This window comes from Orcinus orca, chromosome 2, assembly GCF_937001465.1.
Source record: "Orcinus orca chromosome 2, mOrcOrc1.1, whole genome shotgun sequence".
Taxonomy (NCBI): domain Eukaryota; kingdom Metazoa; phylum Chordata; class Mammalia; order Artiodactyla; family Delphinidae; genus Orcinus; species Orcinus orca.
The window spans coordinates 59504883-59517571 of NC_064560.1; the positions used below are offsets into that span (position 1 = coordinate 59504883).

At 39.7% G+C, this 12689-nt stretch overlaps 1 protein-coding gene across 8 annotated transcripts in view; it reads right to left on the reverse strand.

Moving 5' to 3' along the window:
* The window catches only part of ADAMTSL3 (ADAMTS like 3), a 384689-nt gene that overhangs the window by 146435 nt on the left and 225565 nt on the right, over positions 1–12689 (reverse strand). For all 8 annotated transcript variants that reach the window (XR_007476023.1, XR_007476024.1, XM_049706862.1 and 5 more), the window contains 5 exons: positions 11138–11276; positions 9962–10012; positions 9064–9268; positions 3764–3911; positions 2174–2258 (listed from right to left, as the gene is read on the reverse strand). Coding sequence is in view for 6 of the 8 variants with exons in the window: in XM_049706862.1 (XP_049562819.1) it covers positions 2174–2258; positions 3764–3911; positions 9064–9268; positions 9962–10012; positions 11138–11276 (628 nt within the window). In the remaining 2 variants the exon portion in view is untranslated. The remainder of the gene's footprint in view (positions 1–2173; positions 2259–3763; positions 3912–9063; positions 9269–9961; positions 10013–11137; positions 11277–12689) is intronic.

Here is a 12689-nt window from a genome sequence, read left to right on the forward strand (position 1 = left end):
GAGAATTCCATGACCGTCCTTATATGACAGCTACAGACTCCCTTGCAGGTGTCTCAAGTCCCTTTCCTTCTATAGGTTCCTTCCCTTACAGAATCATAGGAGATGAGAGCTGGGAGAAGGTTCCAGTAGCTTTTAGCCTAACACCCTCCTTGTACAGCTGGGAAGTCTAGAGACGGTAACTGATGTGTCTAAAATCCTTATTATCTTTTTAATACATTTAAGGCTGTCCTAACTTCAGATGAAAAACAACAACAAAAATCAAGCACATACATATAACCGTTCCTTTCCATCAACTTCACCACCAGTCTTCCTTCTTTAGTAGTCAAATACCCATTGCCCCATTTCCTTCCAATTCAGAATTCATTACTTAAAGTTCTGCAACGTTTTACTTCTCTACACTTTGAATGCTACTGCTCTAAAATTAACTGAGAAAGACTTTCTTGTCAAACAAAACAGCCTTTTCTCAGTCCCCACAGTTGTTCCTTGGCTTTCGGTGAGGTTTGAACACTACCTGCTACACCTCTCCTTAAATGCTTTGCTCCCTTGGTCTTTCTAACAGTGAGCTTTCCTTGGGTTTACTCCTTCATGCTCCACTTCTTCTGACTCCAATTCTAGATCTCCATGCTTCCATCATGAGCCAAACACTCTTCTCTTTTCAATCACTTACTCTGGGGTCATTCACCTCACGGTGTCCACAGTGTCTTCTGGGTTCACATCCAGATCGGACAGTAGTCCATGTGGAAAAGTTGGGCATGTGTCATAAGTGTGATGTGCCAATTCTCTTGGCCCGCATCACTAGAGGCACGGAGCCTTCTCAAAGACAAGGAATTCATGTGCTCCTGGAGGGGCTCACTGCTGGGCTGAACTACAGTTAAAAGGGACACTGACAAATGAGAGAATGTTCTGAAAAAAGCAATGGGGTTGGTAAGGGATCTAAAAACGACATGTGAAAACCGCTGAAAAGGCTAAGAATGACGAGCTTGGGAAAGACAGTGCTCTTGGGACCCAGCTTTCTGCAAATTTGTGAAAACTTGTCACGTGGGATGCAGCATAGATGTGTTTTTCTCTGTTTCAGAAAGCAGAAATTTGCAGGAGGTTGTATTTTGGCTCAACAGGAAAAAAATTTCTTGCAAATAACTCACGTTGTTCAACCCAAGAACGAGCTGTCTCTCAATGCAGTGAACTCTGCCCTTGCTGAAGGCGTTGAAGAAGAAATGCCTGCTCTGAGAGGGAGACCAGCCATATCATCTCTGAGATCCCCTTTCCTCTGACACCCTGTGAATCACTCTCCCTGTGATAGCCTGTCAGCACCACGGACTTCACATGCCTGATGGGGAATCAGCCGTCCCCATCCAATCCCTCAAGTCTACGATTCACGCTGTTGTTCTTCTAGATTGCTGGGTTAGATTCAACATCTTTGATTCCTTGTTCTTTTTAGGTCCCTATACCTCCACCTTCAGAATCTTTCTTTAATATGCTCTTAATACTTTATTTCCATGGATACCATTACAATCTCCAGACTTGCCAAACCCCACGTGGAGAGAAGTCACTGGATTTTTGAGTTGGGACGGACCCTAGAGAGATCAAGCCCAGCCTGCTCATTTTATAAGTAAGGAGAATGAGACACAGAAAAATTAAAGACTTCTCTAAGGTCACATAGTCAAAAGTGGTGGTACTAGGCTCCAAGATTTGTAGTGCCATATTCTTTCCATTGCCCCATACAGCTCTGGAATTTCTCCTTTTAATCACTCAGGCCACCCTGATACATTTCGGCCTAACTGGTCTTATAGACATTGGCCATGACTTAACCATGGAATGACTTGGTTTATTTGTTTAATACTGTCTGTTTGTTTAATGATGGTCTTTGGTCAAATCATATGTGTTAATCTAGATCTAGGAATTATCCTCAGTCTCTTAACTGTAACGGACCACTGGGTCTGCTTTGAGTTAAACAGCACTGTTCTTTTCTGGGCTTCTCACAGATACTGCCAAAGCAGGACTGCTGAATTGTGAAATAAAGAAGAATTCTAGCCAGCTCAAGCTCTCTAGAGTCTGCAAATCCAGGTCATTTGGATTTGAAACATATCATTGTACTCCAATGAGTACAAAAATTACATATATCATGTTAGCTGGCTATGCTCTGATTACTTCCCATAAAAGGTCCTGGACTCACGTTGGTTCTTCGGTTGCTATTCTGGTCTCTTCTAGTTCTTGTGCTTGTTTCAGCCAAGGTAATTTCGCTTCCACTGGACTTTTTTCTGACAAAAAGGGAACATAAACAACGAGCTTAATTATTGTTACTCATTCAAGAGTTGGATATGTGATTGTTATTTGCTGAAGATTTCATCAATTAAGAGGTCACGCTTTTCAAATGCACAGTACATGAAGTGGCTTCTGGATGGAACCAAAAATTTCTGTCATACATTTTTTTAATTAACACATTATCAAAATGCAACCAAACAACCCCATGACACAGTTGAATACATTGTCCAAGTTAGCATAAAAATGCCTTTTATAAATCAGTACCAATATCTGTTGTTTGCATATTAAAGCTCTTACTTCAACCGTTATCAATTTGTTTTCTTTTTCCACACATTTTTTTTGCCCAATGAATGAGGAAATTAATAGAGAAAAGCAAATACCATAGAAGGCTTAGAAAGTTGGGAGGAGGAGAGTCAGTGCTATGGTTTATTCAAACTTTAATTGCTATAATTGTTGAGGGAAACGATTACTAATTACCACTGGCCTGCAAGAGCAAGCTGGTGCCCCTCTCCGTCCTTTGAAGCTTCCTAAGATGTGAAGAAAGAAACAATCTAATTATGAAATGAGAAAGGAAATAATTTTGGACTACTTCAGGGAAATCACAGACACTAAGAAAGTGGCTATAAAAGTACCACTGACTGCAGAAATACGGAGAAAAGACTTCACTGAAGAAGTTATATAATCAGTGTTTGTACTTTGCATGGAAACCAGTGATTTTTCTGGAAGGCAGACATCATCAAATAAGTATTTTTTGAATAGTTAGTTGCCTATAAGGCTATTTGGGTAAATAATGCACCCAGAAATAATGAAGAAGAATTTTATCATCCTCTCCAAAGTACTAAGGAAGACTCCTTGGCACTGATACTTGGGAGTAATTCTTTTTCCACTTCCAAAAGGAAATACTTGTCACGAGGACTGGTGATACCTTAGTAAAGTACGTATATGGAAATAATCATGTCTAGAGAGGAACATACATCCAAAAGATGATGCCAAGACTTCCTTACCCATGGATGCTACCCATTTCTGCTAATTCATGTGGAACAAGTGGGAACTACAAAATAATTTCTAAGTGCACCTATAAATCTAGATTGGGAACTGAAAGTTTTCATTCATTCATGGTAGGCAATAGGACATATGATGAAGCTGGCATTGTTCCTTCCTCAAGAAATGTACACTCTGGTGGAAGGCATGTGGGAATTTTCCTTCTCCTTTTTCTTCAAAGCAGGGACTACATCAAATTATTTTATGCCCACCAAGAAATGTTAATATAAGCCTAGACAGGAGCCACTCTATATGCACTGAATCAATAAGAGCTCAGTTTCTTCTCCAGACCAATTAGTCACATAGGTCTAACTTCCTTATCTAGGTGGATGGGTCTACTGTAATCTGTCAGTAAAACAATTTTTATAAGAAAGTTAGTATGTTGAAATTCAAATGCTGCAATATTAGTAAGAGAGCTGGAAAACACCGGATTTAACTTTAAAATGCACCACAAACTTACCTTTGGGTTTGTAACACGGGATGGGAATGATACATTCTTCTTTGATGTGTAACTTCAGTTGTGGATTACAGCCACCAACGTGCTGTCCACGATGGTTGATACACAGAACAACGCGGTAACGTAACCCCCGGCCACAAGTCACTGTGCACTTCAAAGATGAAAAGAGAAGCCAATGAAATTCTTGTTCATGAAGAGATCCACAAAGGTACTAAGGTCTCATGCACAGGAGAGTCACTAATCTATATGAATGTTAAACACAAAAGACCGTTAGATAAACATTATGTAAGGAAGGGGGTGGAGGCTGATTTCCCATGATTCTTATGCTTCAGGGCCCCTCCCTTGCAAGGCTTCCTTCCCATTCTCCATTCGAGAAGTACTTCAGGTGAGGTCACAGTGCAAGAAAAATTGAAATGCCCTGAAATCTTTCTACGCAAATATGAAAGAAACTTAATACAGGTTTTCTCAAATTTGATTAAACATTCACATGACATCATCCAAAACAATTTGTGAAGACAAAAGAAACTTTTCTAAACTACTAATTTAAAAAAATATCAAATTTTGCTCAACCATGCTAGAGGATTATCCTTCTATTCTGTGTATAGAAACTGATCTTCCAAAATTGTTGTCATATGAAAGGGCCATCGAAGAGTATTCAGCCAAAAAGTTTAGGAAAAATATATTCTAGATGTATCAGGCACTTAAAATTAATAAAAACATGATGCTATTTTCTCTGAGTTTTTATGAACTTTGTGTTGTCAGGATTTTTTTTTCTTGAATTATTTGTTTATGATTTGGAAGGTACTCTTGTCTATGAATGGAATCTTTTCATGTCATGAACATCCAGGATCTGTTTTCAATTGATGCACATTATGTTGGTGAGCATATATGTATGTATATGTGTGTGTAGTTTTTTTTTTAAATCAAGACTTTATTTTTTAGGACTATTTAAGGTTTATAGAAAAATTGAGCAGATAGTACAGAGAGTTCCCATATGCCCCCTTTCTGCTACATACAGTTTTCCCTATTGTTAATATCTTGCATTAGTGTGGTACCTTTGCTACAACTGAAAAACCAATACTGATACATTATTATTAACTAAAGTCCAGAGTTCACATTAGGGTTGTCAGCTTAAAAAAATTTGTAATTTCTTACAATTTCTTTCATTATTGTACATAAACATTTACTTAGATACCCAATATTTGTGTTTTGTATTCTTTCTTCTTAAAAAGTCACCTCCTTGGTAGGGGAGGGATGGATTGGGAGTTTGGGATTAGCAGATGTAAACTATTATACATAGAATGGATAAACAACAAGGTCCTACTGGGTAGCACATGGAACTATATTTAATATCCTGTGACAAACCATAATGGGTAAGAATATGAAAAAGAATGTATTTTTTTTATATATATATATATATATATATATATATATATATCTGAAACACTTTGCTATACAGCAGAAATTAACTCAACATTGTAAATCAACTATACTTGAATAAAACAGATTTTTTAAAAAGTTATTTCCATATGGCATAAACTTCAGGCCCCAATCCTGGATCCACCCCTGGGAGAGGTCAAGAAGCCTTGGGCATGTGCTAGAGAACACACTCTGTTCTGCAGATGTGATCTCACTAACCATCCTGACACACTGGCAGGTTAGCAGCTTCACTCTCATTTAACAGATGAGCAAATGAACAGCCCACCACCTAAGGACCTTGCTCAAGGTCACGCAGTTCCTAAGAGGCAGAGTGGAAATCCTTCCCAGAGCCTCCTGTTGTCAAAATAATGACTTCACCGCTGCTTCATAAAGCTTAAAGATTCTTTCCTGAGTCCGTGGGTGCTTCTTCAATTGTCACAGATGAGTTGCAGAGGATATGGAGGCCTTTTTCAGCATAGACCCATCTCCAAGAAGAGCAGCATAGCAGGAAACCTCTCTTATTCCCTCATGCCACTCTTATGACCACTGAACAAATACTGAATGAATTTAGTGAGGTTTGAGATTATATCTGACGTCTGGGAAACTGATTCACCTACCCCCACATTCACCTATTTGAAATATATGTGATCTTAAGAGGCTATTTTATATTGGCCAAGAAAGAAAAAAAATTCTGCCCCAAAGAGAAAGAAAACAATATGATTATAAGGTATAACTACCCTAGAACTGGTCAATCCAAAGGAATATTATTTCCTCAGTAGCTTCTCAGGAAGCTGGACACTTACCCCAATGATGTGGTCAGTGTTTACGACATTCCCAGAACTCCTCTTTCAAGCGGAATACATCCTTAATGATAGCAAATTCTCATCACTGAGAATGCGTTTGATTTTTAAAAAGTGGAAAGTATGAAGAGGCAAGAAGGATGAATGAGATGCGTTGGTTAACAGTCCTTCATTTGGGTATTGTAAGTGACAATAAAGTCATGATATAGATGGGGTGGGGGTGGTAATAAAAGCTCTAAAGACAGCACAAAACAATGGGTAAGACCTGTAAGAGTGGAAAACAAGCTCTGCGGGTTGTAGAAGTAATGTTGATTTTTGAGGAGAGATCACAATGTGATTTTTGGCATATAACTCGAGTTCAAAGAACCGAACGACCGTGCCATAATAAACTCCTTCCGTCTCAGTCTACTGACTTATGTGAACAAGGCTTCCCAGTGTGTACGTGCAAAACAAACTAAAACAAGAAATCAACAGTTAAAATTAAGAATAAAATTACTGCTGATCCCATGTTTCATTCTGGCAATGGACTATTTTTTAAAGCCCCACTCACCTTCTTGGAAGACTCATTTCAAAGGAAAGTTTACTTTTTATGTATAATAATCATTCACGAGAAATCGAAATACATTTAATTGTTATTTTGGTTGTGTACTAAAGTTAAATTTAATAATAACTTAATCCAGGGAGACATTTCTAATACTTAAAGCCTTACGGCTATAGGAAATTAAAATAAATTAATTTCAATGGCTACATGTATTTTCTTAGAGAAAAGTAGTATAGGGTAACCAATAAAAGACTTTAAAGCATAAAAGTACACTATATTAGGATAAATTCTGTTGGGGGGAGTGGTTTAAAAATGTGAGTTCAAGGGGAAAATAATGCAAAACATTCAAATTATTCAAGAGCTTGTTCATATGTTTTTTAAAAATGGAAGATGGCAAGGATAGAAACCATCATGGCATTTACATTCTACTGGACATATTTTTTTTAATGCTATAACACTTTTATTTTAAAATGTCAGCCTTCAAGACATGTTAGAAATGACATTCTTCGATTTTTTTAAATTTAAACTTGTGATAAAAATTTTAGATGTCAACCTAAATATATATGAAGGGGTATGTAATTTTCCAAACTTCTTTTGGTATGTGAACAAAAAAGGATGGATAACTACCGCCCTACTAAGTACAAATGAAGCAGTAGGGGGTGATGATTTTGAGCCAGGGATATCAGAAAAGGACTGTGATGAGATAGCATCTGTAAACTGGGGCTGGAAGCGGGCCTTTCACCCAGAAAACTCACTTATCTCTACTCTTCAAGTTTCAGTTCAAGTGCTTCCTCCTTTCGGAAACCTGCTCTGACACCTTCAAGTAGAGTGAATCACCCCACCTCTGTGTGCCGGCCATACAGGACATCATACAGCTCACTGCAGCCTCACACTGCATCACAACTGTTCATTTGCGTATATGGTTTCTGCAACTGGATTATGAGCTTTTGGTGGGGGTGGGTAGAAGCAGGTTTTATTTACTCCCTAGGATGGCAGCTGGCACACTCAATAAATAAATAGATAAATGCGTGTGTGTGTTGAATTAAATATGTAGGGATCACGCAAAAGAGCTAAAGAAACATGAGTCAATTATGTCTCACCCTCTAGCAAATTAAAAGTTTAAGCTTAAAATATTAAATACCAATACCTGCAATTTTTTGACTAATCCAACTACACTTTATTTGCTCTAGAGGTTTACTTGCTCATCTCCCTAGAGAGGAAACTAAGCTAACCTAACACGAGGCCTTGTTATATCTCTGTGATGTTGCCCTTTTCTCTTTTCTCACCACCTGACACCTCAATGGCTTCCAAATAGGCTGCCTGCCTCTGGTCTTTCCCAGCATCAGTCCATTGCCTCAATTACTTAAAATATATTACCTTTATTTTCTTCAACAAAAATAGCGAAGCTTCTTAGTAACCACCAGACTAAGAACATACCTCTAATGTCAGTTTTATCATCTCCATCTGAATTTTCCAATTCTTTTTTTTTTTTTTTAGTTTATTTTTGGCTGCATTGGGTCCTGGTTGCTGCGCGCAGGCTTTCTCTAGTTGCGGCGAGCAGGGGCTACTCTTCGTTGCAGTGTGCGGGCTTCTCATTGCGGTGGCTTCTCTCGTTGTGGCTCCCGGGCTCTAGAGCGCAGGTTCAGTAGTTGTGGCACACGGGCTTAGTTGCTCCACGGCATGTGGGATCTTCCCAGACCAGGGATCGAACCCGTGTGCCCTGCATTGGCAGGCGGATTCTTAATCACCGTGCAACCAGGGAAGCCCCAATCTTCCAATTCTTAGTAACGTGGGTTCTCTCTTTAATCCAGATGAACTAGGGCCTTTTTCAACATCTAGTCATTCTGTGTCATTTCTGCCTTTGCTCAGCCGTTTCGGCTTGGCCCTACCTCACAGTGATGTCTTCACTAGGCTCTCGTTTGGTTAAATCTTACAGATGGGTCAAGCACTACAAGGGCAACAAAGACTTCCCGATCAACTCTGCTCCAATGCCTGTTCCGTTCAGATGTACCATGGTTCTTAATTAATTGTTCTTACCTGCGTTGATGCCTGCAATGTTCTCTCTTACACTGTCCTCCAACTGGCTCTTCCTAAGCTCTTTGGGAGTAGGAACCCCGTTCATATACAACTTCTGCCTCCCCCAAGTTGCCCAGTACAGTGTTGGGAGCATAGCAAATAATCATTAAAATTTGAGATTGAATTAAAAAGTGGCGTGTGCTCGGGACTTCCCCAGTTGCACAGTGGTTAAGAATCCACCTGCCAATGCAGGGGACACAGGCTCGAGCCCTGGTCGGGGAAGATCCCACATGCCGCGGAGCAACTAAGCCCGTGCGCCACAACCACTGAGCCTGCACTCTGGAACCCCGCGCCTAGAGCCCGTGTTCCGCAACAAGAGAAGCCACCGCAATGAGAAGCCCACGCACCGCAACAAAGGGTAGCCCCCACTCGCTGCAACTAGAGAAAGCCCGCACACAGCAACCAAGACCCAATGCAGCCTAAAATTAATTCATTTCTAAAAAAAGTGGCGTGTACTCAAATCTTACCTGAGACCACTCCATGGCAATCCACTTGGGACAGTCGAACAGATTGCAGGTTTGCATAACCTTGGGTTTAGGCGCATACATGCACTTCCATTCTTCCACTTGCAGTATCTCTCCATGCATGGACTCCTCCACACACACGAAGCTCCGTCTTTGAATCCCACCTCCACAGGACACCGAACACGCAGTCCAAGGATTATGTTCCCAGCTCAAAAGCAAACAAACGAAAACACATTATTTATTTGTTGCTTGTTTCAAGTTTGCAAAGTTGATTGCAAAAAGTACAGCCTTGGGATAACAGTTGTGGTTCAGTTGAAAGAGCACAGAATTGGGACCTTAAGACTTTAATCTTAACTGCTACACACAACCTGCAGTCCCAAGGTACTTAACTCCTCTGACCCGAAGGTTATTGTCAAATGGGAGTAAGACACCTGCCCTCATGTATTACCACAACAGGGCCATTGTGAGAATCAAATAAATTAAACTATAGAGTGTGAAAGCATCTTCAAACAGTCTCTAAACTATAAAACACCAATGGACAACATTACTAGGGAATCATAGAATCTCAAAGTCGGAAAGAACCATCCTAGTCATCTAGGTATAAAAGGGAATGCAAATTTCTGATCAATTGCAATGCTTGAGGTCCCTCTATAATACCCAGTTATCAAGATATGCTTGACATCTCCAGTGACAGAAAACATCACCCTCTGAGCCAGCCTATTCCATATAATTCTTAGAAAGATCTTTCTTATTATGGACTTGAAGTCTGTGTTCCCTTATCTCTCTGTGAAAGGTCTAATAACTGTCCCTCTTACATTTTAGTCTATTGCTACAGGTACTACAGTTCCTTGCAAATTACTTAGAGCATATGACAGAAAGAAAAAGGAAACCTGTAACTCACCGAGGGAGAGGTTGGAAGTGGTCATAGGGCATGATCTCTTTAAATCCATCACTACAAATGAAATCATTGTGAGAATATAATTTCTAATCAATTAACGCATTTATTAATTTGACTAGTACAGGTGTGACATCCCAAAAGACAGAGCTCTTTCAAATTAAAAACTAAATATGCCGAGTGTTATGAACCATTTCCCCCCAAATTCAGCCACGATCTCCTTAATTTTTAGGAAAATCTCTGACACACAACATCCCCAATTCTATATGAAAATGTAGAAAATGGAACTAGTAATATGTATTCATCAAAGGAAAGAGTTTCTCTTAATTTAGATAAATCTATTTATTCCCTTTTATCATCTTAGCAGGTTAGTCTGATAAAATATATTAATGATAGTAACACACTGTCATATTAGCAGGATCTTTAGAAAACCATTTTGTTTCACAGAATTTGTCTTTTGAAAAGGCCTCTATTAATAATTACACACACCTGGGATTACCAGACATGCACTGCTTCGTGATAGGAAACGAAATCCACTGAGAATGCTTCCTTTTCCACTTGCACACTTCTGCCTTAGCCAGCTGGCAGATAAGTGGGGGATTCTGGGACTTGACAGTATGCCGTTATTTTAAGATACTGTAGTAAAGCCAGGAAACTTCCCCAGACAGTCCAAGTCATCAGGTACTAAATTATGCAGCAGGATAGTTTATGCATAGCTTTACTGCTCTGGCATTAAAACTCTTCACTTCCTTGCACCATGCATTATTTATACTGAACTTAACGTGTACACTTCAAAAGTCAAAACGTGGTGATCGGTGACCCAGTTTAAAAAGCTAAAATGGTGAGTTACTGATATTTATGGCTGTCAGATGGACTAGACACTGTACTTGGATGAAGAGAACGTTCATGCTGTATGTGCAGGAGATGCTCAAAGAGGTTCCTTATAAACAGTCAAAGATCACAGCACATGGACACATAGCCCGCAAGAGAGAACTAGACTGAGAAAGCTGATGAGCCTAACTCCTACTGACCACGGTTATAAATGTGAAGACAGGTACCCGCCACCAGTGTACGTTCAAGGTCACGCCATGGCAATGCGTTGCCTGGCAACGGTGGATCAGTCACAGCTGCAGTTGATTTGTTTCTTTTTAAAGGAAGAAGGGTATGGGCAGTTATGCAAACCTCGATGGGCAAGGATCCATGCTGCATTCCTTCAGTTTTGGTTTTGGTTTCACATTCTCAGGGTAGTAATGGCAATAATGGTCAGGAACCACCCTCTTCAACCGGATATCCACACATTCAGCAGAATTGAGCTGATACCCTAAAGCAGCAGAACAAGAAAGTCTGAAGATCGCATCCGTTTGGGGTTTACTTGGCAAAGTTATCACTTGGCACACACTTTTTTATTCCTCTTTAAGAAACTTAACTCAGTGGTTCTCAACTCTGGGCGTATAACAGAACCACTTGGGAGGCTTTCATTACACCAACGCCCAGGTCCCTTCCTGGTCCAATTAAATCAGAAGCACTGCAGCCAAGAAATCAGCATTTCCACTGGTCAAAGTGGAAGGAGCGGGTGCTTTCTGTTGCCATGATTGCGTTGAGACCAAAGAAATAAAGTTGTTCCTTTATTCCCAGTCTGCGGGGTAGCAGAAGCAGCAGATCCCCACTGCTTAATCCCAAGGGGGCGTAAGGCTCTTTAGCCAAAGCACCTATGGAGCGCTAACAATTGGACTGAGTGCTATTTTCAGTTTCCCGAACTACTTTAGGTTTAGAGTTGTTGTGGGGAGCGAATAAGATCACGTGTGTCAAAGCTTTGTTCAAAATGTAAATCTCTAGACAGATGCTAGGTGATATGGTGCAGCAGCAGCAGCAAAAAAAAGACTTTTTAAAAAAGACTCTCAGGTTCTTCTAAGATGACTAACATGTGTGGCCAAGATGGAGAATGACTACTTGAACTGATTGTGTGACTCTTAGCACTTATAACTAAAAGTTACAATAGACGCCTTTGAAAATGTTTGGAGCTCAGGTACAGAAGGTAGTTATTCATTGTCACGTCTCCTCATCCTGGCACTGTGCAAGGCTCTCTTGTTTCCGTATACTTTCTCTTCTCCCATCACCCCTCCCATTACAATCCCCCAGAGACATCTATTTATTGTTTATATGTCCTTAACTATACATCTGTCTTCTGTAATTTTGTTTTGTGTGTATCTGTTTTGACTAAATTAATGATACTGTGTTTTAAGTCCTGTTCTGTTTTCTACTTTTCTCACTCAACATTACATTTCTGAGAACTACCCTTGTACTGTTGCTTCTTTCTTTTTTATAATATTCCATTGCTTGTACATTTTACTAATTTCCTGTCCTGGGGTACCTAGGGGTACCTCTGATGACAATGAACTTTCTAACTGGGAAAATAAGCATTGTCTATACAGAGAGGAACAAAACCCTCCCCGCCTACATCTGCCTCTGCCTCATAAGCCTTCAAAGAAGAAGGAATGAAGACTTATTCCTGATTCTATTAAATTCAATTTGTACAGTCTCTGAGGAAAGTGAACATTCCACAAGGATGAGTGCTATAAACTTAAAAAATAACTCACAAAATGATGCTTTTAACTTCCTGAAAGATTTGATTCCAGGTTTCCTGTCACTACATAAGCGTCATGTTAAGTTTTTAAAAAAGTAATTTTTCAAAACCAGAATGAGCTCTTCACCAAAAAAAAAACCCACAAAAAAA